Below are 27875 nucleotides of genomic sequence, written 5' to 3' on the forward strand. Positions count from 1 at the left end.
TATGGATTGAGCTGCTGGCACAAGTGATGGATGCAGGTTTGATTTCAACATTTAAGGTAAACCTGGATGAGAGAGGTATAGAGAGCTATGGTCTGGGTCCAGGTCAATGGGGCTAGCCAGGTTAATGGATCCACACAGATTAGAGGGGCCAAAGGGCCTGTTTTTGTGCTGTAGTACTCTGACTCAATGTGATGAGTATTTACTTGGAAAAAATAAGCATGGAAACAGAAATGGTAGAGGTAATGAATGAATTGAAGCTTGATAGTGTTGGCTATGCAGAGTAGCTAAGCTGTCTTGTACAAAAGGTTTGCCATTGTCTTGGATCAGAGTTAGGTCATTTGGCCCATCAAGTCTGCTCTGCCATTCCATCATAGTTGATTTATTATCCCTCTCAACCCCTTTCTCCCACCTTCTCCCTATAACCATTGATGACTTTACTAATCAAGAATCTATCAAACTCCACTGGCTATATATCCAATGGCTTGGCATGAACACCCATCTGTGGCAATGAATTCCACAGATTCACTACCCTCTGGCTAAAGAAATTCCTCTTCATCTCTGTTCTAAATGGACGTCTTGGTTTATGAGGATACCAGTGGATTAGAGTTGCAAATATGACACCCTTGATCAAGAATATTTTTAAAAACATAAGTGCAAGTCACTGACAAGCAAGGTTTTTGAAACCATCAACCAGAAAAAAATAACTGGCATTATGGAGAGGTTTAAGTTAATTATGGGTAGGGTGCTGGTTTGTAAAATCATGTTTGATTGTATCATGTTTTTACCAAAAGGAAAACAGTGATTGATGTGAATTTTTAAAATGCATTTGTAAAAGTCCTTCATAAGACTGGCTGATAAGGTTGAAGTTCATGGAAGAGGAGGTTCAGTGTCGGCTCGGATCAAAATAATATTAAAGGTAGAAAGCAGCACATCATGGGAATAGTTACTTTTCCAGACTGGAAGAGGGTAAATGGTGATGTCCACTGAGGTCTAGTTCTGGTATGGTGGGTAATTTTGATTTATATTGATGGATATTTTAATACACAGGAACATTTCAATGCTTAGAGATAAGGCAAACAAAAGACCAATCAATTACAAGAGAACATATTCCAGCAGAGTGGGAAGATGTGACTAAATTGTATACAGAGACACGTGAGGTGACACTTTCTGGCAGAAAAGAGGGAGTGAGTCAATGCAGATTTAATAGTTCATTTCAAAGAAACACAGAATGAGCAAGTCATGCATTTCCTGTTAATAAGTCTTTGAAGGTGGCAGGATGCCTTTTGAGTGCTAGTAGAATTTCTAGGATCTTGGACATCATAAATAGGGAAATATATTAAAAGTCAAGGAAGTTATCTGGAACCTTTTTACCCTCTGGATAGTCCACAGTATGTTCTCCACCACACTTCAAGTATGTAAATATCTTTAAGGAGTTGCAGAGGAGAATGGATCCAGGGTAATGAAAATTGGCTGAAATGGAAATGCTGGAAATGAGAAATAAAAAGACAAAACTATTTCCACAGTCAGTGATTTAACTGCACAGTTTCCGATCTCATCTAGATTCAGTGTTTACAGTCTGGTCTCTTCTATAAAGGCAGATTAGGAGATTTCTTTGTGGAGCACATACATTTAATTTGAGTTTTCTTTGCCTGTCACTAATTTTCCATCTCACTCCCACTCTGGCCAATCTATCTGTGGCTTCCTGCACTGTTTATAATAAGGCCTAATGTAAACTTGAAGAACAACTCCTTGTCTTCTATGTGAGCAAGTTGCAGCATTCTGGACAGAATTTTAATTTCTACACCTTCAGGTAACTCATTTCCTCAGTCTTCATCGGAACAGGTCAGTTCATCCATCTGTGACATTGACTGTGTTTCTCTCCCCATTAGCACAGTCTGATTTGCTGGGCATTTCCTGCAGACCTCTTTTACAATTCTGTTTTCACTATCTATGCCCTCATTTCCTAGATTTATGAATGGCTGTGTTCTCCCTCCCTGACAGCTCCCATTAAACCATAGATGAGATGACTCAATTTAGATTATGCCAACAACAATTCAGACTTTGCCTATCAGAAATTTTCACTTTGTCATAACCATCTCCCTCTGCACCCTCCCTGTGGCTTGCATTAACTTGATTCCTCCTTCTGACTTCTGACAAAATCTTTTTGACTTGCATTGTTAGCTATGTTTCTCTTTCCCTGATGCTGCTTGATCTGATGATTTACATCATTAAAAAAAAATTTTTCAACTGTAATCATTTTGAATGAGCAGGTCGTTGTCTTTTAATCTCATGTACTTTGATTTCACTAATTACTTTCAGCCTTCCACTAAATTCAGTTGTCTTTTTTATGGAAAAAACAACTGAAGGAAAGTGAAGTCAGTGTTTTATTTGTTTCTGAATAGAGTAGGTTCACTTTCACAATCCTCAGTCATATATGGAGCATTTATCGTTAATTAGATGTCATTTATTTTCCCTTTCAGCAATGTAGTTTTAAAGATATTGCAGATCTGTTACTAAAATGGTCAGGTTAAGAGGCTATTAACTAAAACTAATTAATTTGAAAGGGGAATATTTGATTTTACATTCTAGTTTGGCTGAAATAAATTCCTCAGAAATAAGCGATTGAAGAATGAGTCTTGTTTGATACAAATTATCTGGATTATTTTTCTCTTTGGTTAATATGGAAGAACTGAGCAATTCAAACAATATAAACTCAGTAGCCTCCGTATTAGGTAACTCTTATACCTAATAAAGTGACCACTGAGTGTATGAACTTGTTCTTGTGCTGCTGCAGCCCATCCACTTCAAGTTTTGATGTGTTGTGTATTTTGATGTGTTCTTCTGCACACTACTGTTGTAACCCATGGTCGTTTGAATTACTGTCACCTTCCTGTCAACTTGAACCGGTTTGGCCATTCTCTGATTTCTCTCATTAACAATGTATTTTTGCCTACAAAACAGGCACTCACTGGATGTTTTGCTTTGTTTTTCACGCCATTGCCTGTAAAATCTAGAGACTGTTGGCAATGAAAATCCCAGGAGATCAGCAGTTTCTGAGATACTCAAGCCACCCCATCAGACACCAACAATCATTCTACACTTAAAATCACTTAGATCACATTTCCTCTCCATTCTGATGTTTGCTTTGAGCAACAACTGAAACTTTTGAGCATGTCTGCATGCTTTTATGATTTGAGTTGCTGCAACATAATTGGCTGATTCGCTATTTGGGTTAAAGAGCAGGTCTACCTAATAAAGTGGCCACAGAGTGTATAAATCTAAATTGTTAGCATGGGAAACTGCAGTAACTACAAAGCTCTTTTTAAGTGGAAAATGCTATGAAAATATTACTAAATTAAATTTGACACTGATGCACATCCATATTACCCAGATGTCAAAAAAAACGGTGATGTGTTTTTTGCTATGTCTTTTTGGAAGAAGGATGCAGCAGAGAAGTTTGAGAGAATTCTAAATCGCATGTCCTCTGAAGTGACACTTAAAGCTCGATAAAGGATTACCTCAGTAATTCTTTTCCCATTCATGTTCTGAACTATTTTCCTGAGTTAAAATAATGTGCTGTTTCAGAAACCCACTCTTCCACATGCAGTTGCAAATTTTGTTGTTGGAAAAAGTTGAGAAATGAAAAGATGCAGTTGCTTTTCCTGGTCCTGACACACAGTTCCATAAAATTCCTTTCTTCACCCTAAACATAGGATTTGATTGTTTTTTATTATTGACACATTTTTTATTTTTAACAATGAGAGGGAAATAAAAGGTTACAATATTTATGCAGACCTACAGTATTTTAATATTTATACTTAGTAACAGGAAGTGCTAATCTTGCAGTTCTACCTAAACATAACTTTGGAATTCCATTGCTTCATTAATGATTGTTGAAGTTAGTGAAATTTCTCTTTACCTCTAATGAAATGTAGTTTCTTGCCAAATTGAGTTCACTGCAAATTGGTAATTGTTAGTATAAATGTACAAAGGTCTTAATCATGTGAATGCAATCAGCCTCAGGAAGGCTGAACAGATAATGTATAAAGAAATCATTAAAATTTAATGTCACTTGTGTCTGCTTACTGAATGGAACAGAGCCAGGATTGGCAGATGGGATTTCACTCAGAGATAACGATTCAGAGACCAACCGTATCAATTTTTAAAAGGCTCTGCAGCAAGTATTGTCAGCAAGCTCTAATGAAATGTGTGTTTCTATACTCTGTTTTTAGGTTTTACAGACCAACTTCTTGGTACAAAAGTACAAACTGCAAAATACGATTATGCATTATTGGAAATGATGGAAGACGGAAAAGAAGAATCCACTGTACCATTACAGGCTGCAGTGCTGGTTGGCAAATCCTGTTCAAGAGAGCCTGCAATGTATGCTGCTGAAACATTACCAGAGGAGCAACTAGAAGCTCGAAGAGCAAAATCCAGGATACACTCTGATGTTGAGACAGAACATTCGTATTCTGAAAACATCAAAACAGATGAAATCTGCCTTCAGCCACATGCCACAACACCTTGCAAGGATGTACCGACTGCTACAAAAGCAATTGAGACAGAGTGTGAGACGCAGATTGTTACAAATGCTGCTCTATTTCATCAAGAGGATATAGATAACCTACAAGACAATTTAACACTTGCTGGCAAAACTACTGAAGAAAGTGAGGATATTAATTTGAAGTGCAGCAAAACTGTACAGTTCATTACAAATGGTGAAACGATGCCAAAACATAGCAATCATGTATTGCAAAACCATGTTAGAAGTAATTCCAGTGATTGTGTGCATGGAGACTCATGGAATCTACAGAATATAAGTGATTCAGAAGGAACTATGGAGGCAGATGGGCGGACAGCAAAACAAAACCATACAAGTGTGTTGAGTGAAATTAATAAAAGTTATCAACGGATGGGTTCAGGAGTGGAGCAGGAAATTCAGAGCCATGTGGAATTTAGTGAGTGTCAGATATCACGTGAAGATGCAGAGAAACAAGGTGATGAAAACATGGAAGGACTTTCCAGCTTTGAACACAACATCTCATCCAGTCAGAGGAATGGCACTGAAGAGTTACTGCAATTCAATGACAATTCACTTTCCTTGGATGAACTTGCGAAAAGGATTCAAATACAAGAGGTATATACATATTTAACTTCAACTTTTGCTTTAATTTTTCGAATGATGATACAGTATATTTTTACAGAATTGTGGCAGCACAGGAGGTTATTTGGCACTTCAAGTTCCAGCTCTCAAAAGCAGTGCAGAGGGTCCCCATGCTTGTCATTTTTCTATTAATCGTGAGCGTTTTTCCTTTTCAAGCACTGATCTAATTTTGAAAGTCATAATCAAATCTGCCTTCATATCTCTGACAGCAAATTTATCAAAGATAGTATCCGATCCTGCCTTCAAAATATTTTTCTTCTTGTTGGTTTTGGTTATTTTCTTCTGTGTCCTTTAAGGGAGTGGACTTGACAGGCCGAATGGCATAATTTTTTTCCTATGTCTTATGGTTATATGGAGCTAAGTTTCCCTGTACATTTTTACCTAAATCCTGTATTAATTTTTGAGAAATTCACATTTTACTAAACTGTGGTGATCACAGATAGATGTAATACTGCAGTTGTAACTAAATTAGTGTTTTGTGACTTCCCTCCTATGGCTTTCATGGTAAAGGGATGGTAAAATAAGTTAATTGGTTTATTGTCACATGTATGGCTTGATAACACCATGATTAGTGTAATGTTATTACAGCATCAGCAACCTGGGTTCAATTCTTGATTTGGTTTCCTCCCACATTCCAAAGACATGCAGGTTTGTAGGTAAATTGGTCGCATAGGTTTAATTAGGTGATGCAGTCTCGTGGCCCTGTTACAGTTTTGTATCTTGAAATAATGTAAGCTGTACCAAGGTACAGTGAGAAACCTGTCTTGAATACTGTTCCTGCACATCAGTTCAGTACAACAGTGCATTGAGGTAGTACAAGTTAAAACAATAACCATGTACAGAATAAAGTGTTACAGTTACAGAGAAAGTACAGTGCTGGTAAAAAAAATAAAGTGCAAGGTCATAATGAGGTAGGTAGATTGTGAGGTCAAGAGTCCACCTTATTGTACTAGGGAACCATTCAATGGTCTTATAGCAGGGTAGAAGTTGTCTTGAGTCTGGTGGTATGTGCCTTCAGGCATTTATATCTTCTGCCTGATTGGGATGGGTGGGGTTGCTGATTATGCTGGCTACTTTACTCAGGCAACAAGTAGACGGAGTCAATAGAGGGGAGAGTGGTTTGTGAGATGTGCTGAGCTGCCCCACAACATATTAAGCCATGATGCATCTGGATAAGATGCTTCTTCAGCCTCCTGAAGATGTAAAGGTACTGATGAGCTTTCTTGGCTGTGCTGCCAATGTGGTTGGCCATTGGTGATGTTTACTCCTAGGAGTTTGAAGTTCTCAACCCCCTTGACCTCAGCACCATTGATGTAAACATGAGTATGTGCACCAACCCCCTCCCCCTGTGAATCATTGACCAGCTCTTTTGGAGACATGGAGAGAAAGGTGGTTGTTATGACTCTTGACTCATCATTATTTGAGGTATGGCTCACTACAATAATATTATCTGCAAACTTGTAGATGGAGTTAGAGCAGAATTTGACCATACAGTTGTGTGTGTGTAGGGAATCGAGTGAGGGACCTAGGACACAGTCCTGTGGGGCAGAAATGGTGAGGATAAACATAGTGAAGTGTTGTTGCCTATCCTTAATGACTGGAGTGTTAATAAGGAAGTCAAGGTTCCAATGCAAAGGAAGGTGTTGAGTCCCACGTCTAGGAGTTTGGATATGAACGTACTTGGAATGTTTGCATTGAAGGCCAAGTTGTGGTCATAAACATTATTCTAATGTGGGTATCTTTACTGTTCAGATTCTTCAGAGATGTAGGGCCAATGAGATGGCATCTGCTATATACCTCTTTTGGCAGTGGGCGAACTGCAGTGGGTCAAAGTTGTCTGGGAGGCTGGTATTAATGCATACCATGACCAGCCTCTTGAAACTCTTTATGATTGTTGATGTCAGAGACACTGAGTGGTAGTCATCACATTACCTTGATTTTCTTTGGGACTGGGATGATATTGGACTTGTTAAAGCAAATGGGAACCTGAGTATACAGCAGAGAGAGATTACAAACATATAAGTATCCCTGCTAGCCAATCTGTGCAGGATCTAAGGACACAGCCAGGGGCACCATCCAGTCCAGTTGCTTTCCACGGTTCACTCTCCAGAAGACAGATATTGCATTCAGAGTGGTTGACAGTGGGTTCAGGTGCATTGGAAGCTGTCGGGGTGGATGACAATCCAATCCCCTTTGTTCAAAATGTGTATAGAATGGTTAAGCTCATGGGGAAGGGATGTGCTGTTGATGACTTTGTCTTGTAGCCTTTTATAGCATGCAAGCCTTACACAACTGGTAGCTTGTCTAGGACTTGATTTTGGACTCGTATTGACTCTTGGTATCATTGATAGCTTAATGGAAGTTATATCTCAATTTCCTGTAAAGGTTAGGGTTACCTAATTTGAATGCTGCAGTCCTAGACTTCATTAGGAAATTGATTTCATGTTCATCTGTGGTTTCCAGTTTGGGAACATCAGGATGATCCTCTTTGGTACACAGCCCTCCACACACTTCTGATATATTCTGTGATAGGATGGCATGCTTGATAAATAAACTCATTACTGAAGTTCTACAGTAGATTGAGATCACACCTTTGTGTGAACTTTATACTTGTTTATTAAAGTGTGTACTTGCCTTGTGGTCATGCAGTAAAGGTTTTTCTGATTAATTTGTTTGAAGAGATGATGGTCATGTGGAAAGTTTGAGTATGTTCAGCTTTCAGGTTTTTCAAAGAAGAAAAGGTGACATTCAATCATTAGATTCTAAGGGGAAGATAAAGTACATATAGTAGGGATAAAGCAATAGAGAGGGCATACAAGGAAGCCAGAGCTAGTGGAAAGGGAGAGGATTGGGAAGCTTTTAAAAATTTGTAGAAGGACACTAAGAAGGTCATTAGGAGGGAAAAGATGAATTATGAAAGGAAGCTGGTGACTAATATCAAAGAGGATACTAAAAGCAGTTTTAAATATATAAAGGGTAAAAGAGAGTTGAGGGTAGATATAGGACCAATAGAAAATGATGCTGGAGATATTGTAATGAGAGACACAGAGATGGCAGAGGAACTGAATGCATATTTTGCATCATTCTTCACTGGAAGACATTGCAGTATACCAGACATTCAAGAGTGTCAGTGAAGTGAAGTATGTGCAGTGAAAATTATGACTGAGAAGGTGTTCAGGAGGCTTAATGGTCTGAGGGTGGATAAATCTCCTGGACCCGATGGATTACACCCTCGGGGTCTGAAGGAAATAGCTGGAGAGATTCAGGGGCATTAACAATTATCTTTCAAGAATTGACTGATTCTGGCATTGTACCAAATGACTGGAAAATTGCAAATTTTACTCTGCTATTTTAGAAGGCTGGGAGGCAGCAGAAAGGAAACTATAGACTTGTTAGCCTGATGTAAGTCATTGGGAAGTTGTTGGAATCGATCGTTAGGGATGAGATTATGGAATACCTGGAGGCACATGACAAGATAGACCAGAGCCAGCATGGTTTCCTGAAAGGAAAATCCTGCCTGACAAACCTACTGCAATTCTTTGAGGAATTACTAGCATGGGTGGAGCATTGGCTGATTGGCAGAAAACAGAGTGGAAATAAAGGAATTCTATTCTGGCTGGGTGCTGGTTACCAATGGAGTTCCACAAGGGTTGGTGTTAGGACCACTGCTTTTGTCAATGATTTAGACTATGGAATTAATGGATCTGTGGTTAAGTTTGCTGATGATACAAAGGTAGGTGGAGGAGCGGGTAGTGTTGAGGAAACAGAGAGCCTGCAGACAGACTTAGATAGTTTAGGGGGATAGGAAAGGAAGTGGCAAATGAAATACAATGTTGGAAAGTGTATGGTTATGCACTTTGGTGGAAGAAATAAATGGGCAGACTATTATTTAGATGGGGAGAGAATTCAAAATGCAGAGATGCAAAGGGACTTGAGAGTGCTTGTGCAGGATATCCTAAAGGTTAACCTCCAGGTTGAGTCGGTAGTGAAGAAGGTGTAGCACGTTGTAAGGTTTCACTGCTAATGTAATGGACAATGACTCCCATCCACTCCATAATGTACTGGTTAGGCACAGGAGTACATTCAGCCAGAGACTCATTCCACCGAGATGTGACACTGAGTGTCATAGGAAGTCATTCCTACCTGTGGCCATCAAACTTTACAACTCCTCCCTCGGAGTGTCAGACACCCTGAGCCAATAGGCTGGTCCTGGACTTATTTCCACTTGGCATAATTTATCTATCATTATTTAATTATTTATGGTTTTATATTGCTATATTTCTTCACTATTCTTGGTTGGTGCGGCTGTAACAAAACCCAATTTCCCTGGGGATCAATAAAGTATGTCTGTCTGTTTCTCTGTAGCAGCAATGTTTGGGTTATGACTAGAGATAACGAGGCTTTGGAATATGGGGGCTGTCTGTTGAGTGGGATGCTGTTCGTTCTTGTGTGTCTGGGAGCTGGGAATTCGCGGTCTTTTGCTGGGGAAGGATGAGAGAAGATGCAAATAGAGAGAGTTGGTAGACTGCCAGATGGTGTGGACTTGGAGAGAGGGTCTGAAGGTCATCGATGATCGGAGGTGGTTGATGGTGGATGAATGGCCTAATCAGTGAGCTCCTACCTTGTGCATTAGACTGTTTCATGAGAATGGGCCCTTTTTTCCTTTTGTTTTCTTTGCTAACCATATAGTTAAATAAAGAATTATAAGCTCAATCGTTTAATTTCATATTGTGTACTGTTTGTTATTTTGTTGTACTGATTTGTAACGGGACAGATCGCTCAGCATCCATCCAAACTAGATTTCTTAAATTTGGCCGGGCTGGGGGCTATCATCCTCTATATTAAGCCACTAGCCGAAGCGAGAGCTACAAAGGCAAATGCAATGTTGGCATTCATTTCCAGAGGTATAGAATATAAGAGCAGGGATGTGATGTTAAGGCACTACAAGGCACTCGTGAGACCACACTTGGAGTATTGTGTGCAGTTTTGGGCTTCTTATTTTAGAAAGGATATACTGACATTGGAGAGGGTTCATAGAAGATTCACAAGAATGATTACAGGAATGAAATAGTTACCGTATGAGGAACGTCTGGCAGCTCTTGGGCTGTATTCCCTGGAGATCAGCAGAATGGGGGGGGGAGGGATCTCATAGAAACATTCCGAATGTTAAAAGGCCTGAACAGATTAGATATGTCAAAGTTATTTCCCATGGATTCTAGGACAAGAGGACATGACTTCAGGGTTGAAGGACATCCATTTAGAACTGAGATGCAGAAAAATTACTTTCATCAGAGGGTGGTAAATCTATGGAATTGCCACGAGCAGCTGTGTAGGCCATGTCATTGGGTGCATTTAAGGCAAAGATAGATAGTTTCTTGATTAGCTAGGGCATCAGAGGGTATGGGGTGAAGGCAGGGGAGTGGGGATGACTGGAAGAATTGGATCAGCCCATGTTTGAATGGCAGAGCAGACTCGATGGGCCAAATGGCCTAATTCTGCTCCTATATCTTAGTCTTATGATATTTTCCCCATGAAAGGAATGTAGAAGCACAGAGCAGGGGTTAAAAAGTTGAACACTTTAAGTGAGAGGAGGGGTGGAGAGGGGGATGAGGGTTTGGGGGATGGTTGGGTTAAACAGTCAAAAAGTAATCGGCAACTGGTTGTATTGCATGTAATTTGTTGGTGTTGCAATAAAAATTTGTGATTTAAAAAAAAGTTGAACACTTAAGGACGGAAGTCAAGCTAAATTCTCTATGCCAGTTCTGAAATGAGCACGATTGTACTGAGGTAGCTATGTGGTTAAGTGTATTCAAGACTTGGGGATCTTTGAACTACAGGGGAATAGAGGTTTGTGGGTTGGGAGCAGGAAAATGGAGATGATGCTGACATTTTTGAGGCATTGTATTACATATTTATTCTGTACATTTATTTATAAAGATGAAAATTCCATTTGTTACCTTAACAGATTAATTTATCCCACTTGTTGCCCTGTTTCCTAACCTACTCTGACTGTTTTATAGTTTTATGGATATATAGAACACAGTCACTCTGTTCCTGGATTCTTATTGATGCTTAATACCCAGATTCAAAATTAAAATCCAAATGGAATCCACTTCTGTTGTCTGTCCTTGCACAATTTCTTATTGAATAGTAACTTAAAATGAAATGGTTCTGTTTATTTGTGATTTTTATATGATTATTTTGCTAACTTAGTTTTAGGTTTTGAGGATGTGGTTGAAGTAGTGGACAGGGGAGTATCTAATGTTATTTGTATGAATATCCAAAAGGTACTTGATCCAAATATTCATGAGGCAAACAACTGAAGTTGAAGCTCATGAGAGTGAAAGTAATTTATTGACCTGACCTGGTCGAGAAATTGGTTGAAGAGCAGGAGACATATCGTCGGGATCATGACTAATATTGGCAGGATGGGAGCAGTGGCATACTACAAGGGGGTCTTCTGGCAGCAACCCAGGACTGTATGAACTCTGAAACCTCAATGGGATAGATATACAAAAATTAGTATTTTAAACAGTGTAGATGGAAATATAAAATGACACACCACACCAGTTTTATTTATTTAATCTCTTAAAGGTCAGTGTACCAATTTGTTGTCATCCACTTCAGAATTAAACACCCTGTTTAATATTTTTAGCTGTTGAAAAGGTAGTTGAGGATTGACGATTATAAGGAGAATCATGTTCAAAGATCATTAAAATGTCATGGGCAATTATATAAAATAATGAAAAGCTTGTTATAATGCTTTGTATTTCCTTATAACATGGGAGCCCCTTTGGTCCATGGAATCCCTGTCAATTCTCAGAGCATAACTAGATTTATTATCATTGTCTTGTATGAAGTAGAATGTGTTGTTTTACAACAGCAGTACAGTGCAAAGGCATAAAATTATTATAAATTACCAAATAAATAAATAGTAACAAAGAAATAATGAGGTAGTGTTCATTAATCTGATGGTGGAGGGAAGAAGCTGTTTCTGAGTTGAGAGTGGGTCTTTAGCTTTCTGTACCCCTTCCCCAATGGTAATGGCAAAAAGACAGCAAGTCCTAGATGGTGAAAGTCTTCTGTGATGCATGCAACCTTCTTGAGATGGCACATCTTGAACATATCCTCGATGGTGGGGAGGGTTGTGCATGTGATGGAGTTAGCTCAGCCTACATTCCTCCGGAACCTTTTCTAATCCTGTGCATTGGAAGCTCCATACCTGGCTGTGGTGCAACCGGTCATAATGTTCTCAATGGTACATCTATAGAAATTTGCAAGAGTCCTTGATGACATACCTAATCTCCTTAAGTGCATTCTAATTTAAATTTCATTAGCTAAACCTTTCTAATTTGCATTAATTCTAAACATCAATCCACTCTTGCTTATATTGTTATAAAATTCCCTGATTTAAATTTGTATAAGCAGAATCAGAATCGGGTTTATTATAGAATATAGAACAGTACAGCACAGGACAGGCCTTTTGGCCCAAAATATTGTGCTGAGCCAATTAATTTAGTAATCAAATGACCAATTAATCTCTTCAGCTCTGCAATGTTTATATCCTTCCATTTTCCTCACATGCTTATCTAAACGTCCCTAATGTATCTTCCTCTATGACCACCCTAGGCCATGCGTTTGAGACATCCATCACTCTGAGGAGGAAAAAAAGTCCTTCACATCTCCTTTGAAATTCCACCCACTCCCCTTAAATACATACATGTCCTCTGGGATTAGACATTTCAACTCTGGGAAAAGGATACTTTCTGTCCACTGTTTTCATACCTCTCATAGAAACATAGAAGACCTACAACACAATACAGGCCCTTCGGCCCACAAGGTTGTACTGAACATGCCCCTACCCTAGAAATTACTAGGCTTGCCTATAGCCCTCTGTTTTTCTAAGCTCCATGTACCTATCCAAAAGTCTCTTAAAAGACCCTATTGTATCCACCACCACCACCTTTGCTGGCAGCCCATTCCATGCACTCACCACTCTCTGAGTAAAAAACTTACCCCTGACATCTCCTGTGTACCTACTCCCCAGCACCTTAAACCTGTGTCCTCTTGTGGCAACCATTTCAGCCCTGAGAAAAAGCTTCTGACTATTCACATGATCAACACCTCTCAACATCTTATACACCTCTATCAGGTCACCTCTCATCCTCCTTCGCTCCAAGGAGAAAGACCGAGTTCACTCAACCTATCCTCACAACACATGCTCCCCAGTCCAGACAACATCATTGTAAATCTCCTCTGCACCCTTTCTATGGCTTCCACATCCTTCCTGTTGTGAGGTGACCAAAACTGAGCACAGTACTCCAAGTGGGGTCTGACCAGGGTCCTATATAGCTGCAACATTACCTCTCGGCTCCTAAATTCAATTCCACGATTGATGGAGGCCAATTCATCGTACGCCTTCTTAACCACTGAGTCAACCTGCACAGCTGCTTTGAGCATCCTATGGACTCGGACCCCAAGATCCCTCTGATCCTCCACGCTGCCAAGAGTCTTACTATTAATACCATATTCTGCCATCATATTTGACCTACCAAAATGAACCACTTCACACTTATCTGGGTTGAACTCCATCTGTCACTTCTCAGCCCAGTTTTGCTTCCTATCGGTGTCCCGCTGTAACCTCTAACAGCCCTCCACACTGTTCACAACACCTCCAACCTTTGTGTCATCAGCAAACTTACTAACCCATCCCTCCACTTCCTCATCCAGGTCATTTATAAAAATCACGAAGAGTCCCAGAACAGATCCCTGAGGCACTCCACTGGTGACCAATCTCCATGCAGAATCTGACCCGTCTACAACCACTCTTTGCCTTCAGTGGGCAAGCCAGTTCTGGATCCACAAAGCAATGTCCCCTTGGATCCCATGCTCCTTACTTTCTCAATAAGCCTTGCATGGGGAACCTTATCAAATGCCTTGATGAATTCCATATACACGATATCTACTGCTCTTCCTTCTATCAATATGTTTAGTCACATCCTCAAAAAATTCAATCAGGCTTGTAAGACATGACCTGTCCTTGACAAAGCCATGCTGACTATTCCTAATCATATTATACCTCTCCAAATGTTCATAAATCCTGCCTCTCAGGATCTTCTCCATCAACTTACCAACCACTGAGGTAAGACTCACTGGTCTATAATTTCCTGGTCTATCTCTACTCCCTTTCTTGAATAAAGGAACAACATTCGCAATCCTCTGGAACCTCTCCCAGCCCCATTGATGATGCAAAGATCATCGCCAGAGGCTCAGCAATCTCCTCCCTCACCTCCCATAGTAGCCTGGGGTACATCTCATCCGGGCTTGGCGACTTATCCAACTTGATGCTTTTCAAACGCCCCAGCACATATCCTCTTTCTTAATATCTACATGCTCAAGCTTTTCAATCTGCTGCAAGTCGTCACTATTATCACCAAGAGCCTTTTACATAGTGAATACTGAAGTACAGTATTCATTAAGTACCTCTGCTATTTCCTCCGGTTCCATACACACTTTCCCGCTGTCACATTTGATAGGTTCTATTCTTTCATGTCTTATCCTCCTGCTCTTCACATACTTGTAGAATGCCTTGGGGTTTTCTTTAATCCTGCCCGCCAAGGCCTTCTCATAGCCCCTTCTGGCTCTCCTAATTTCCTTCTTAAGCTCCTTCCTGTTAGCCTTATAATCTTCTAGATCTATAATATTACCTAGCTCTCTGAACCTTTTGTAAGCTTTTTTTCTTGACTAGATTTATTACAGCCTTTGTACACCACGGTTCCTGCACCCTACCATAACTTCCCTCTCTCATTGGAATGTACCTGTGCAGAACTTCACTTAAATATTCCCTGAACTTTTGCCACATTTCTTCTGTACATTTCCTTGAGAACATCTGTTTCCAATTTAAGCTTCCAATTTCCTGCCTGATAGCCTCATGATTCCCCTTACTCCAATTAACGCTTTTCTAACTTGTCTGTTCCTATCTCTCTCCAATGCTATTGTAAAGGAGATAGAATTATGATCACTATCTCCAAAATGCTCTCCCACTGAGAGATCTGACTCCTGACCAGGTTCATTTCCCAATACCAAATCAAGTACAGCCTCTCCTCTTGTCGGCTTCTCTATATATTGTGTCAAGACACCTTACTGAACACACCTAACAAACTCCACCCCATCTAAACCCTTTGCTCTAGGGAGATGCCAGTTGATGTTTGGAAAATTTAAATCTCTCATCACAACAACTCTGTTATTATTACACCTTTCCAGGATCTGTTTCCCCATCTGCTCCTCAATAACCCTGTTACTATTGGGCGGCCTATAAAAAAAAAATCACCTAGTAAAGTTATTGACCCCTTCCTGTTCCTAATCTCCACCCACAGAGACTCCGTAGACAATCCCTCCATGGTGTCCACCTTTTCTGCAGCCGTGACACTATCTCTGATCAATGGTGCCACACCCCCACCTCTTTTGCCTCCCTCCCTGTCTTTTCTGAAACATCTAAAACTCAGCACTTGAAGTAACCATTCCTGTCCCTGAGTCATCCAAGTCTCTGTAATGGCCACCACATCGTATCTCCAAGTACTGATCCATGCTCTAAGCTCATCCACTTTGTTCACAACACTCCTTGCATTAAAATAGATACATCTCATACCTTCGGTCTGAGCACGTCCTTTCTCTGTCACCTGCCTATCCTCCCTCACACACTGCCTCCTATCTTTCTCTGTTTGAGAGCCAGACACTTCTTCCCCAGTCTCTTCAGTTTGGCACCTGAGAACATTTTTATCACATAAAAACTTTGATTTCTGTCCACACAGGCAGTCCTCACATGACCTTTATCCTCCTCAATCTCACCATCTGCTCTAACACTCTGGATCCCCTGCCCCTGCAAATCTAGTTTAAACCCCCCCCAGAGCAACACTAGCTAACCTACCTGCAAGGATGTTAGTCCCCTTCCAGTTCAGGTGTTAACCGTCCCATTGGAACAGGTCCCACCTTCGCTGGAACAAAGCCCAATTGTCCAGAAACATGAAGCCCTCTCTCCTGCACCATCATATTTAGCTGCATTATCTTCCTATTTCTAGCCTCACTAGCATGTGGCATGGGGAGCAATCCTGAGATTGCAACCCTGGAGGTCCTGTCCTTCAACTTTGCACCTAACTCCCTAACCTCTCTTTGCAGGACCTCCTCCACCTTCCTATCCACGTCATTGGTCCGTACGTGGACCACAACATCTGGCTGCTCACCCTCTGTCCTGAGAATACCAAGAAATCAATCCGAGATATCACAAACTCTGGCACCGGGGAGGCAGCAGACCATCCGAGATTCTCGATCTCTCCCACAGAACCTCTTGTCTGTCCCCCTAACTATCGAATCCCCTATCACTACTTCTCTTCTCTTTTCCCTCCTTCCTTTCTGAGCTGAGGGTCCAGTCTCGGTGCCAGAGATGTGACCACAACAGCTTGTGGGTTGTCTCCACCAACAGTACCCAAAACGGTATACAGTCGACCTTCCTTATCCGCGAGGGATTGGTTCCGGGACCCCTCGCGGATAACAAAATTCGCGGTAGATCTTAGGACCCAGCGGAACCCAAGACCTTATTTAACCTGTCTCAGTGTGGTGGACCCAGCGGCGGAGATCTGAATCCGCATTGTTTCCGTTCACAAAAATAATCACGATAACGATTGAAATTAAAGTGGAAATAATAAAGCAATCGGAAAGAGGTGAAACACCATCGGTCATTGTAAAAGTGTTAGGCTTCGTCAGTCAACGATCGGAACAATTTTAAAGGATAAAGTGAGAAAGGCTCTGCCCCGATGAAAGCTATTACTAAGCAACACAGTGGTTTATTTATTGGGTTTGGTGGGTTTGGGTTTTTGATCTTCCACATCAGAGAGAGACTGGGCTTGTACACGCTGGAATTAAGGAGATTGAGAGGGGATCTGATTGCAACATATAAGATTATTAAGGGATTGGACAAGATAGAGGCAGGAAATATGTTCCAGATGCTGGGAGAGTCCAGTACCAGAGGGCATGGTTTGAGAATAAGGGGTAGGTCATTTAGGACAGAGTTAAGGAAAAACTTCTTCTCCCAGAGAGTTGTGGGGGTCTGGAATGCACTGCCTCGGAAGGCAGTGGAGGCCAATTCTCTGGATGCTTTCAAGAAGGAGCTAGATAGATATCTTATGGATAGGGGAATCAAGGGATATGGAGACAAAGCAGGAACCGGGTATTGATAGTAGATGATCAGCCATGATCTCAAAATGACGGTGCAGGCTCGAAAGGCCGAATGGTCTACTTCTGCACCTATTGTCTATTGTCTATCAACCCGGCACGGTGGAGAGCGCACTCGATAGCGATCTGTCACTAGATTGAACTCGGGAACTTCCCGAGCCCAGCACTGAAACATGCATTCTTAAGTGTTTTATATGCATAGAAAGGTAAAATATATACTATATACGAATGCAAACGTTTGACTAACTGACGCTAAATAATACCGGATGTACCTGTTCCGACTTACTGAGTAAGAGAACTTCGGATTTTTTCGATCCTGATCCACGATAACCCACGCACATCCTCCCGTATACTTTAAATCATCTCTAGATTACTTATAATACCTAATACAATGTAAATGCTATGTAAAATAGTTGTTATACTGCATTGTTTAGGGAATAATGACAAGAAAAAATGTCTGTACATGCTCGAACAACAAGTGCTGGAAGAGCACTTCCGGGTTTTCACGATTTGCGGTTGGTTGAATTCGCAGATAAGGAGGGCCGGCTGTACTTATTGTTGATGGGAACAGCCACAGGAGTGCTCTGTCTTCCTGTCTACTCCCCTTCCCTCTCCTGACAGTCACCCAGCTACCTGCCTCCTGACTTTTAGGGGTGACTATCTTCCTGAAACTCCTATCTATTTCTGCCTCTGCCTCACGAATCATCTTTAGTTCATCCAGCTCCAGTTCCCTAACTTGGTTTGTCAGGAGCTGCAGCTGGATACACCTTTTAAAGGTGTAGTCATCAGGGACAATTGTGCTGTCCCTGACTTTCCACATCCTGCATTGGGAGCACTCGACTGCCCTAACTGCTGCCTCCATTACCTACTCCTAAGTTAATTAAAATAGTTAAAGGAACTTACCCGGCCTTACCTCACCGAAGCCTCTCAAGCCAAAGCCTCAAAGCTCCACTCCTACCCTGAGCCACTCACATCACTGGCCGCTCCTCTTCAGTTACCCCTCCTTTTATTTATCCCTGCCAATTATCTCACAAGCCCTTCATTCCTCCTGCTCCTCCTGCTGCAACGGTTTCTCAATCACACTGTCCCGAGTACCCGCTGTGCGCGCCTTTTTAAAGCACACTCATCTCAGCTGCTTCCCAGTATTCAGCGCTCTCACGAGCCCTTCGCTGCTCCTTTTCCTGCTGCAACGGTTTCTCGATCACACTATCATAATCTTATAATGCTCTATCAGTTCGCTCCTCAGCTTCCGCCTCTCTGGAGAATACAATTGGAGTTTGTCAAACCTCTTATGAAAGCTCGTGCACTAATCCAGGCAGCATCCTGGAATACCTCTTCTGCAGCCTCCACACCCTTTTTATAATGGGGCAACTGGAATTGTATGCAATACTTCAGATGTGGCCTAACGAGAGTTCTTTAAAGCTGCAACATTACTTCCTGACTTTTGAACTCTAACTAATAAAGGGAAACATGCCATATGCTGCCTTAACTACCCTATCAAACTGTGTAGCCACTTTCAGGGAGCTCTGACCTTGGACGCTAACATCCTTCTGCTCATCAACACTGTTAAGAGTCTTTGCAAAATGCTTCAGTGCCAAACTTTCTCCATGGTTATGGCCTAGAGCCATCAGACTCCTGGACCGGCTTCACTCACCTCAGTGCCGATCTGGCATCATGGCTGGAACTCACTTTTGGGAACTCTGTGGTTAACGTTCTATAGGGTTTTTAACCTTTTTTTATTGTTGGCACAGTTTGTTCTTCTTTTTCTGCCCATTGGGTGTTCGTTGGTCTTTATTGTCTGTTTTTTTAAAACTGGTTCTATTGTGTTTCCTTGATTTGTGGCAACCTGCAAGAAGATGAATCTCAAGGTTGTATACTATATAAATGCTCTGATAATAAATGTATTTTGAATATAGCTGCACAACTGATCGATGTCCTGCCATATTCTTTGCCAGTCTTCTACGCTATCCACAACACCAATCTTTGTATCATCTACAACTTACCAATTTACTACATTTTCAACCAGGTCATTTATATACATCACAAACAGCAGAGGTCTCAGTACAGATTCTTGTGGAATATCACTAATCACAGACCTCCAGCTAGAATAAGTTCCTTCAGCTACTACCCTCCATCTTCTATGGGCAAACCAGTTCTGATTCCAATCAACCAATTCACCATGGCTTCCATTCATCTTAATCTTCTGGATGAGCCTTCTTGATAATGACCATGTCAAATGCCTTACTAAAACCCACATAGGCAACGTGCACAGCTCTACTTTCATCAATCACCCTTGTAATCCCATCAAAAAAAAAACTCAAATCAATTTAGTTAGTCACAACTTGCCCTGCACAAAGCCATACTGACTCTCCCTAATTCGGCTATGATTTTTGAAATGCTCATAAGTCCTATCCCTAAGACTTCTCCAAGTAACTTCCCTAACACTGATGTGAGACTCAGTGGTCTATAGTTTCCAGGATTATTTCTCATTACCTTCTTGAATAATGAAATGTTAGCTACTTGCTAGTCTTCCAGGATCTCACCTGTGACTAGTGAGAACATAAAGGTGTTGGTCAAGGACCCACCAATCTCTTCTATTGCCTCTCTCAATAACCTGTGGTATATCCCATCAGGTCCTGGGGACTTGTCCACCTTAATGCTCTTTAAGATACCCAACAACATCTGCCCCTTAGCCTCTATGTCCAGGCATACCAATACACTTGGCACTGATCTCCGTATCCTCCATGTCCTTCTCCTTGGTAAATACTGGTGTAAAAGACTCATTTAAGGGCCTTGCCCACATCCTCTACATCCAAGCAAATTTTCCCCCTTTCAACCTACCCTCTCTTTCGTTATCCTCTTACTCTTGATGCATGTATAGAATGCCTTGAGATTCCCTTTAATTCAACTTGACAAGAACTTTCCACAGCCCCTCCTGGCTTTCCTAATTCCCTTCTTGTGTTCTAGCTTTTTCATCCTCACAGGCTTTGTTTGATTCTAGCTTCCTAAACTTTACATGGTTTTCCTTCTTCTACTTGACTAAATTTATCACCTGTGTTCACATCTAAGGTTTTCTCACATTGCCATCCTTGTCCTTCCTTATGTCTGGAACATGCCTATCCTGTACTCTGTGCAGTTGGTCTTTAAACACTCAAATGTGGACTTGCCCAAAAACAGTTGTTACCAATTAACTCTGGCTAGTTCCTCCCAAATGCTCTTGTAATTTGTCCTGCTCCAATTTAATACTCTTCTGAAAGGTCCATAATTATCTATGCTTTTCTTAAAACTTAAGGAGTTGTAGTCACTGTTCCCTAAATGCATACCTGCTAGATGGCCCATCACCTGTTTCTGTAAAAAAAATTCTAATAAGATTTCCATTTTATGATGTTCTTTATTTAACCTCAATAAATGAAAACAAATTTCAGATATCTAGCATCTGGAATTATTTTTGACTTTCCATTAAAAACTTACACTTGTTCTCATATTTTGAGTTAATTAAGATTGTATTGATGACAATATTTTTGAATTGCTTTGGACATTAAAATGAAACAAAAGATGAATCTAGAGTGCCTATAAAAAGTATTTCCCCCCTCCCACTTTTTTTACACTGAGCCAACAGGGGGAAAACTCTTTCATGTCAAGTGAAAACAGATACCTACAAAGTTATAAGACCATAAGACAAAGAAGCAGAAGTCGGCCATTTGGCCCATCGAGTCTGCTCTGCCATTTCATCATGAGCTGATCCAATCTCCCTTTTAATCCTATTCCCCCGCTTTCTCACCATAACCTTTGATGCCCTGACTACTCAGATACCTATCAATCTCTGCCTTAAATATACCCAATGACTTGGCCTCCACTGCCGCCCGTGGCAACAAATTCCATAGATTCACCACCCTCTGGCTAAAAATTTTTTTTCGCATCTCTGTTCTGAATGGGCGCCTTGCAATCCTCAAGTCATGTCCTCTCGTACTAGACTCCCCCACCATGGGAAACAACTTTGCCACATCCACTCTGTCCATGCCTTTCAACATTCGAAATGCTTCTGTGAGGTCCCCCCTCATTCTTCTAAACTCCAAGGAGTACAGTCCAAGAGCAGTCAAACAGTCCTCATATGTTAACCCTCTCATTCCCAGAATTATTCTAGTGAATCTTCTCTGAACCCTCTCCAATGTCAGCACATTCTTTCTTAAATAAGGAGCCCAAACCTGCACACAGTATTCCAAGTGAGGTCTTACCAGTGCCTTATAGAGCCTCAACATCACATCCCTGCTCCTATACTCTATTCCTCTAGAAATGAATGCCAACATTGCATTCGCCTTCTTCACCACCGACTCAACCTGGACAAGGACTCCAAGTCCCGTTGCATCTCAGAACTTTGAATTCTCTCCCCATTTAAATTATAGTCTGCCCGTTTATTTCTTCTACCAAAGTGCATGACCATACACTTTCTGACATTGTAATTCATTTGCCACTTCATTGCCCATTCCCCCAATCTATCCAAGTCTCTCTGCAGACTCTGTTTCCTCAGCACTACCGGCCCCTCCATCTATCTTTGTATCATCAGCAAACTTAGCCACAGAGCCACCTATTCCATAATCCAAATCGTTGATATGCAACGTAAAAAGAAGCGGCCCCAACATGGACACCTGTGGAACACCATTGGTAACCCTTTATTCCCACTCTCTGTTTCCTGCCAATCAACCAACGCTCTATCCACGTATGTAACTTTCCCGTAATTCCACGGGCTCTTATCTTGTTTAGCAGCCTCATGTGCGGCACCTTGTCAAAGGCCTTCTGAAAATCCAAATAGACAACATCCACTGCATCTCCCTTGTCTAGCCTACTTGTAATTTCCTCAAAAAATTGCACTAGGTTTGTCAGGCAGGATTTTCCTTTAAGGAAACCATGCTGAGTTCTGCCTATCTTGTCATATGCTTCCAGGTACTCTGTAACCTCATCCTTGACAATTGACTCCAACAACTTACCAACCACCGAAGTCAAGCTAACAGGTCTATAATTACTTTACAGAGAATTTCATTTGAAGTCCAAAATAAGCACAAAGCAACATGTATATCCTGCAGGAAAACTGCAATGGCAGAGAGTTGATTGTTAAAGCCCATGATGTGTCAGTTCTGTTCTTCATATAAAAGATAATTTTCCTGAAAATATTAACCCTGCCTCTCTCTCTCTATGGATGCTGCATGATCTGCTGAGTGTTTCTGACACTTCCTGCTCTCTCCCCCCACCCCCCAGTATTTCCAGCAATTGCAGTAAATTGCTTTGGTACAATTGAGTCAATTAATGCACCCCAGGTCTATAAACATCAATAAGATAGACTAATTATTTATATTTGAAAGATGGATGTGGGCCAGGAAAAGACCCCAACACCACATCACTCTTTCATATTCTCTTGAGCAGTTGAATGGAGTCTTGGTTTGGAATTTAATCTGCTTAACTACACTTCCAACCACACATCACTCCCTTAATTTAGCATTAATGTCATGGCAAATCAAAATGAAAGATTTATAGCTGGTGATGTGTTTGCCTGAAGGCTAAGCAGAAATGTAAATTTGGTGTGGAGTGCTCATCTTTTACTATGGATCAGAAGTGGTTCAGTGTTACTATATACAGACATTGATATATTCTGCTGTTTTGCTAACAGAGCATCCATCCAGAAGGCCTGGTGTCCATATTGAAAAAAGGAAGATCAGGCAAAGAAATCACACAGGCACAACAGAAACAGTCAAAGAGAAGAGTAAGATTTCAGGACCCTGAAGATGCACTTGATCAGGGTAAGATGACTTGCCAGTATAATTGGAGGTTTCATGAGCACATTTTAGATGTGAATATTAGTTCTTGATTTTGTAATACAAGTGATATAAAAGTAAATGCCAAATCACTGCTTGGTATGGAAACTGCACTGCAGCAGAAAGGAAGGCTCTGCAACAGGTCGTCAGACTGCCTAACTCATCACCTACGCCAGCCTAGCCGCCATCAAAGGCATATATAAAGAAAGGTGCTGGAAAAGGGCCAGTAATATCATGAATGATTCCACTCACCCTGCTCATAGATTGTTTGTCCCACTTCCATCATGGAGGAGGCTATGTAGCATCCACACACCAGAATCACCAGATCCTAAGTAGTAAGGCTGATCAATATCTCCACCCAATAACCACCACTACTTTTATTATTTCTTGTCAATCACCTATGTACAGCCTAGCATCGCTCAATGGACGTGCAATTAATATGTGTATATAAGCTATCTAATAACCATACAATACAACCATACAACAACTACAGCACGGAAACAGGCCATCTCAGCCCCTCCAGTCCATGCTGAATGCTTACTCTCACCTAGTCCCACTGACCCACACTCAGCCTATAATAACCCTCCATTCCTTTCCTGTCCATATACCTATCCAATTTTACTTTAAATGACAATACCGAACCTGCCTCTATCAGTTCTACTGGAAACTCGTTCCACACAGCTACCACTCTCTGAGTAAAGGAATTCCCCCTTGTGTTGCCCTTAAATTTTTGCCCCCTAACTCTCAACTCATGTCCTCTTGTTTGAATCTCCCCTACTCTCAGTGGAAAAAGCCTATCCATGTCAACTGTATCTATCCCCCTCATAATTTTAAATACCTCTATCAAGACCCCCCTCAACCTTAAACGCTCCAAAGAATAAAGACCTAACTTGTTCAACCTTTCTCTGTAACTTAGGTGCTGAAACCCAGGTAACATTCTAGTAAATCTCTGTACTCTCTCTATTTTGTTGACATCTTTCCTATAATTCAGTGACCAGAACTGTACACAATACTCCAAATTTGGCCTTACCAATGCCTTGTACAATTTTATCATTACATCCCAACTCCTATACTCAATGCTCTGATTCATAAAGGCCAACATACCAAAAGCTTTCTTCACCACCCTATCCACATGAGATTCCACCTTCAGGGAACTATGCATCATTATTCTGTTCTACTGCATTCTTCAGTGCCCTACCATTTTCCATGTAAATGGTAGGGCATTGTATTATGTATTTATATTTATGTAAATTTATATATTTATTTTTTTTATATTGTTATTGTGTTCTTTATCTTTTTCGGGTGTCTTTGTGCTACATCAGATTGGGAGTAAAAATTACAGACAGACATACTTTATTGATCCCGAGGGAAATTGGGTTTTGTTACAGTTGCACCAACCAATAATAGAGTAGAAATATAGCAAAATAAAACCAGAAATAATTAAATGATAATAGATAAATTATGCCAAGTGGAAATAAGTCCAGGTCCAGCCTATTGGCTCAGAGTGACAGACACTCCGAGGGAGGAGTTGTAAAGTTTGATGGCCACAGGCAGGAATGACTTCCTATGACGTGCAGTGTTGCATCTCGGTGGAATGAGTCTCTGCTGAATGTACTCCTGTGCCTAACCAGTACATTATGGAGTGGATGGGAGACATTGTCCAAGATGGCATGCAACTTGGACAGCATCCTCTTTTCAGACACCACCGTCAGAGAGTCCAGTTTCACCCCCACAACATCACTGGCCTTACGAATGAATTTGTTGATTCTGTTGATGTCTGCTACCCTCAGCCTGCTGCCCCAGCACACAACAGCAAACATGATAGCACTGGCCACCACAGACTCGTAGAACATCCTCAGCATCGTCCAACAGATGTTAAAGGACCTCAGACTTCTCAGGAAATAGAGACGACTCTGACCCTTCTTGTAGACAGCCTCAGTGTTCTTTGACCAGTCCAGTTTATTGTCAGTTCGTATCCCCAGGTACTTGTAATCCTCCACCATGTCCACACTGACCCTTTGAATGGAAACAGGGATCACTGGTGCCTTGGCCCTCCTCAGGTCCACCACCAGCTCCTTAGTCTTTTTCACATTAAGCTGCAGATGATTCTGCTCACACCATGTGACAAAGTTTCCCACCGTAGCCCTGTACTCAGCCTCATCTCCCTTGCTGATGCATCCAACTATGGCAGAGTCATCAGAAAACCTCTTAAGATGGCAAGACTCTGTGCAGTAGTTGAAGTCCGAGGTGTAGATGGTGAAGAGAAAGGGAGACAGGACAGAGCCCTGTGGAGCCCCAGTGCTGCTGACCACTCTGACTGACACACAGGTTAATCGCACATACTGTGGTCTGCCAGTCAGGTAATTAATAATCCATGACACCAGGGAAGCATCCTCCTGCATTATTGTCAGCTTCTCACCCAGCAGAGCAGGGCAGATGATGTTGAATGCACTGGAGAAGTCAAAAAACATGACCCACACAGTGCTCGCCGGCTTTTCCAGGTGGACGTAGACACGGTTCAGCAGGTAGATAGATAGATAGATACTTTATTCATCCCCATGGGGAAATTCAACTTTTTTCCAATGTCCCATACATTGTAGCAAAACTAATTACATACAATACTTAACTCAGTAAAAAATATGATATGCATCTAAATCACTATCTCAAAAAGCATTAATAATAGCTTTTAAAAAGTTCAAGTCCTGGGCGGTTGAATTGTAAAGCCTAATGGCATTGGGGAGTATTGACCTCTTCATCCTGTCTGAGGAGCATTGCATCGATAGCAACCTGTCACTGAAACTGCTTCTCTGTCTCTGGATGGTGCTATGTAGAGGATGTTCAGAGTTTTCCATAATTGACCATAGCCTACTCAGCGCCCTTCGCTCAGCTACCGATGTTAAACTCTCCAGTACTTTGCCCACGACAGAGCCCGCCTTCCTTACCAGCTTATTAAGACGTGAGGCGTCCCTCTTCTTAATGCTTCCTCCCCAACACGCCACTACAAAGAAGAGGGCGCTCTCCACAACTGACCTATAGAACATCTTCAGCATCTCACTACAGACATTGAATGACGCCAACCTTCTAAGGAAGTACAGTCGACTCTGTGCCTTCCTGCACAAGGCATCTGTGTTGGCAGTCCAGTCTAGCTTCTCGTCTAACTGTACTCCCAGATACTTGTAGGTCTTAACCTGCTCCACACATTCTCCATTAATGATCACTGGCTCCATATGGTATCCTCAACTCCTAGTCGGGGCTGATAGGTGAACTGGAGGGGGTCTAAGTGTGGCCTAACCATAGGCTGGAGCTGCTCCAGAACAAGTCTCTCCAGGGTCTTCATGATGTGGAAGGTCAATGCCACCGGTCTGTAGTCATTGGAGCCACTGGGGCGCGGCGTCTTTGGCACAGGGACAAGGCAGGATGTCTTTTACAGCACAGGAGCCCTCTGGAGACTCAGGCTCAGGTTGAAGACATGGTGAAGTACCCCACATAGCTGGGGGGGCACAGGCTTTGAGCACCCTGGGGCTAACACCATCCGGGCCTGCAGCCTTACTTGGGTGGAGTCGTTTCAGCTGTCTTCTCACCTGTTCAGCTGTGAAGCCCACCGTGGTGGTATCAGGTGGGGGAGGGGTGTACTCATGAGAGCAGGGTGGAGGACCGTGAGGAGGGGTAGGAGGGGAGAGTGGAGTATGTGTTGGTTGGGGGCTGTGGAGGATGGGCAGGGGCCACTGTGTCAAATCTGTTGAAGAACAGGTTAAGTTCGTTGGCCCTGTCCACACTGCCTTCAGCTCCTCTGTTGCTGGTTTGCTGGAACCCAGTGATGGTCCTCATCCCACTCCAGACCTCTCTCATGTTGTTATGTTGTTCTGCTGGAGGATCCACTCAGGCTTCCTCCTATACCTATCTTTAGCCTCCCTGATACTGGCTTTCAGGTCCCTCTGTATTGTCCTCAGCTCCTCCCTATTTCCATCTCAAAATAGCCCTCTTTTTAGTGTTCAGGATGGCCTTAATGTCCTTTGTTACCCATGGCTTGTTATTTGAATAACAAAGGACAGTTCTTGCCAGAACATTACAGTCCACACAGAAGTTGATGTAACCGGTAATGCTCTGTGAGCCCATCAATATCCTCTCCATGTGGGTCACAGAGTGCCTGCCAGTCTGTCACCTCAAAACAACCCTGGAGTGCCTCATAAGCCTCCCCCAACCATTTACTCACTATCCTTGAGGTTGCAGGTTTACTCTTCACCAGAGGCACATAGCAGGGTTTGAGATGCACCAGGTTGTGATCTAACCTTCCCAGTGGGGGGAGGGGAGAGGAGCTGTATGCACCCTTAACGTTAGCATACATCAAGTCCAGGGTCCTCTCCCCTCTGGTTGTATAGCTCACATACTGCGTGAAGTTGGGCAGTGTTCTAGCCATGGTAACATGGTTGAAGTCACCCGAGATGGTAATGATAGCACTCGGGTGCTGGGTTTGTAGTCTGGCTATGACGGTGTAAATGATGTTACACATCAATGTCAGGTTGGCGGAGGGAGGGGTGTACACAACAACCACAATTGCATGTGAGATTTCCCTTGGCAAATAATATGGCCGGAGTCCAACAGCAAAAAGTTCAATACAAACACGTTCCTTGATCGTAATATGACCAGAATTGCACCATCTGTTGTTAACCAGA

At 41.9% G+C, this 27875-nt stretch overlaps 1 protein-coding gene across 6 annotated transcripts in view; it reads left to right on the top strand.

Annotated features, from left to right (window-relative positions):
• Nucleotides 1-27875, top strand: part of cnsta (consortin, connexin sorting protein a) — a 106786-nt gene that overhangs the window by 67989 nt on the left and 10922 nt on the right. For 5 of the 6 annotated variants that reach the window (XM_073050460.1, XM_073050463.1, XM_073050462.1 and 2 more), the window contains 2 exons: nt 4233-5140; nt 23058-23187. In XM_073050460.1, coding sequence (XP_072906561.1) covers nt 4233-5140; nt 23058-23187 — 1038 coding nt within the window. The remainder of the gene's footprint in view (nt 1-4232; nt 5141-23057; nt 23188-27875) is intronic. The other variant, XM_073050466.1, reaches the window with a different exon arrangement.

This window comes from Hemitrygon akajei, chromosome 7, assembly GCF_048418815.1.
Source record: "Hemitrygon akajei chromosome 7, sHemAka1.3, whole genome shotgun sequence".
NCBI lineage: Eukaryota > Metazoa > Chordata > Chondrichthyes > Myliobatiformes > Dasyatidae > Hemitrygon > Hemitrygon akajei.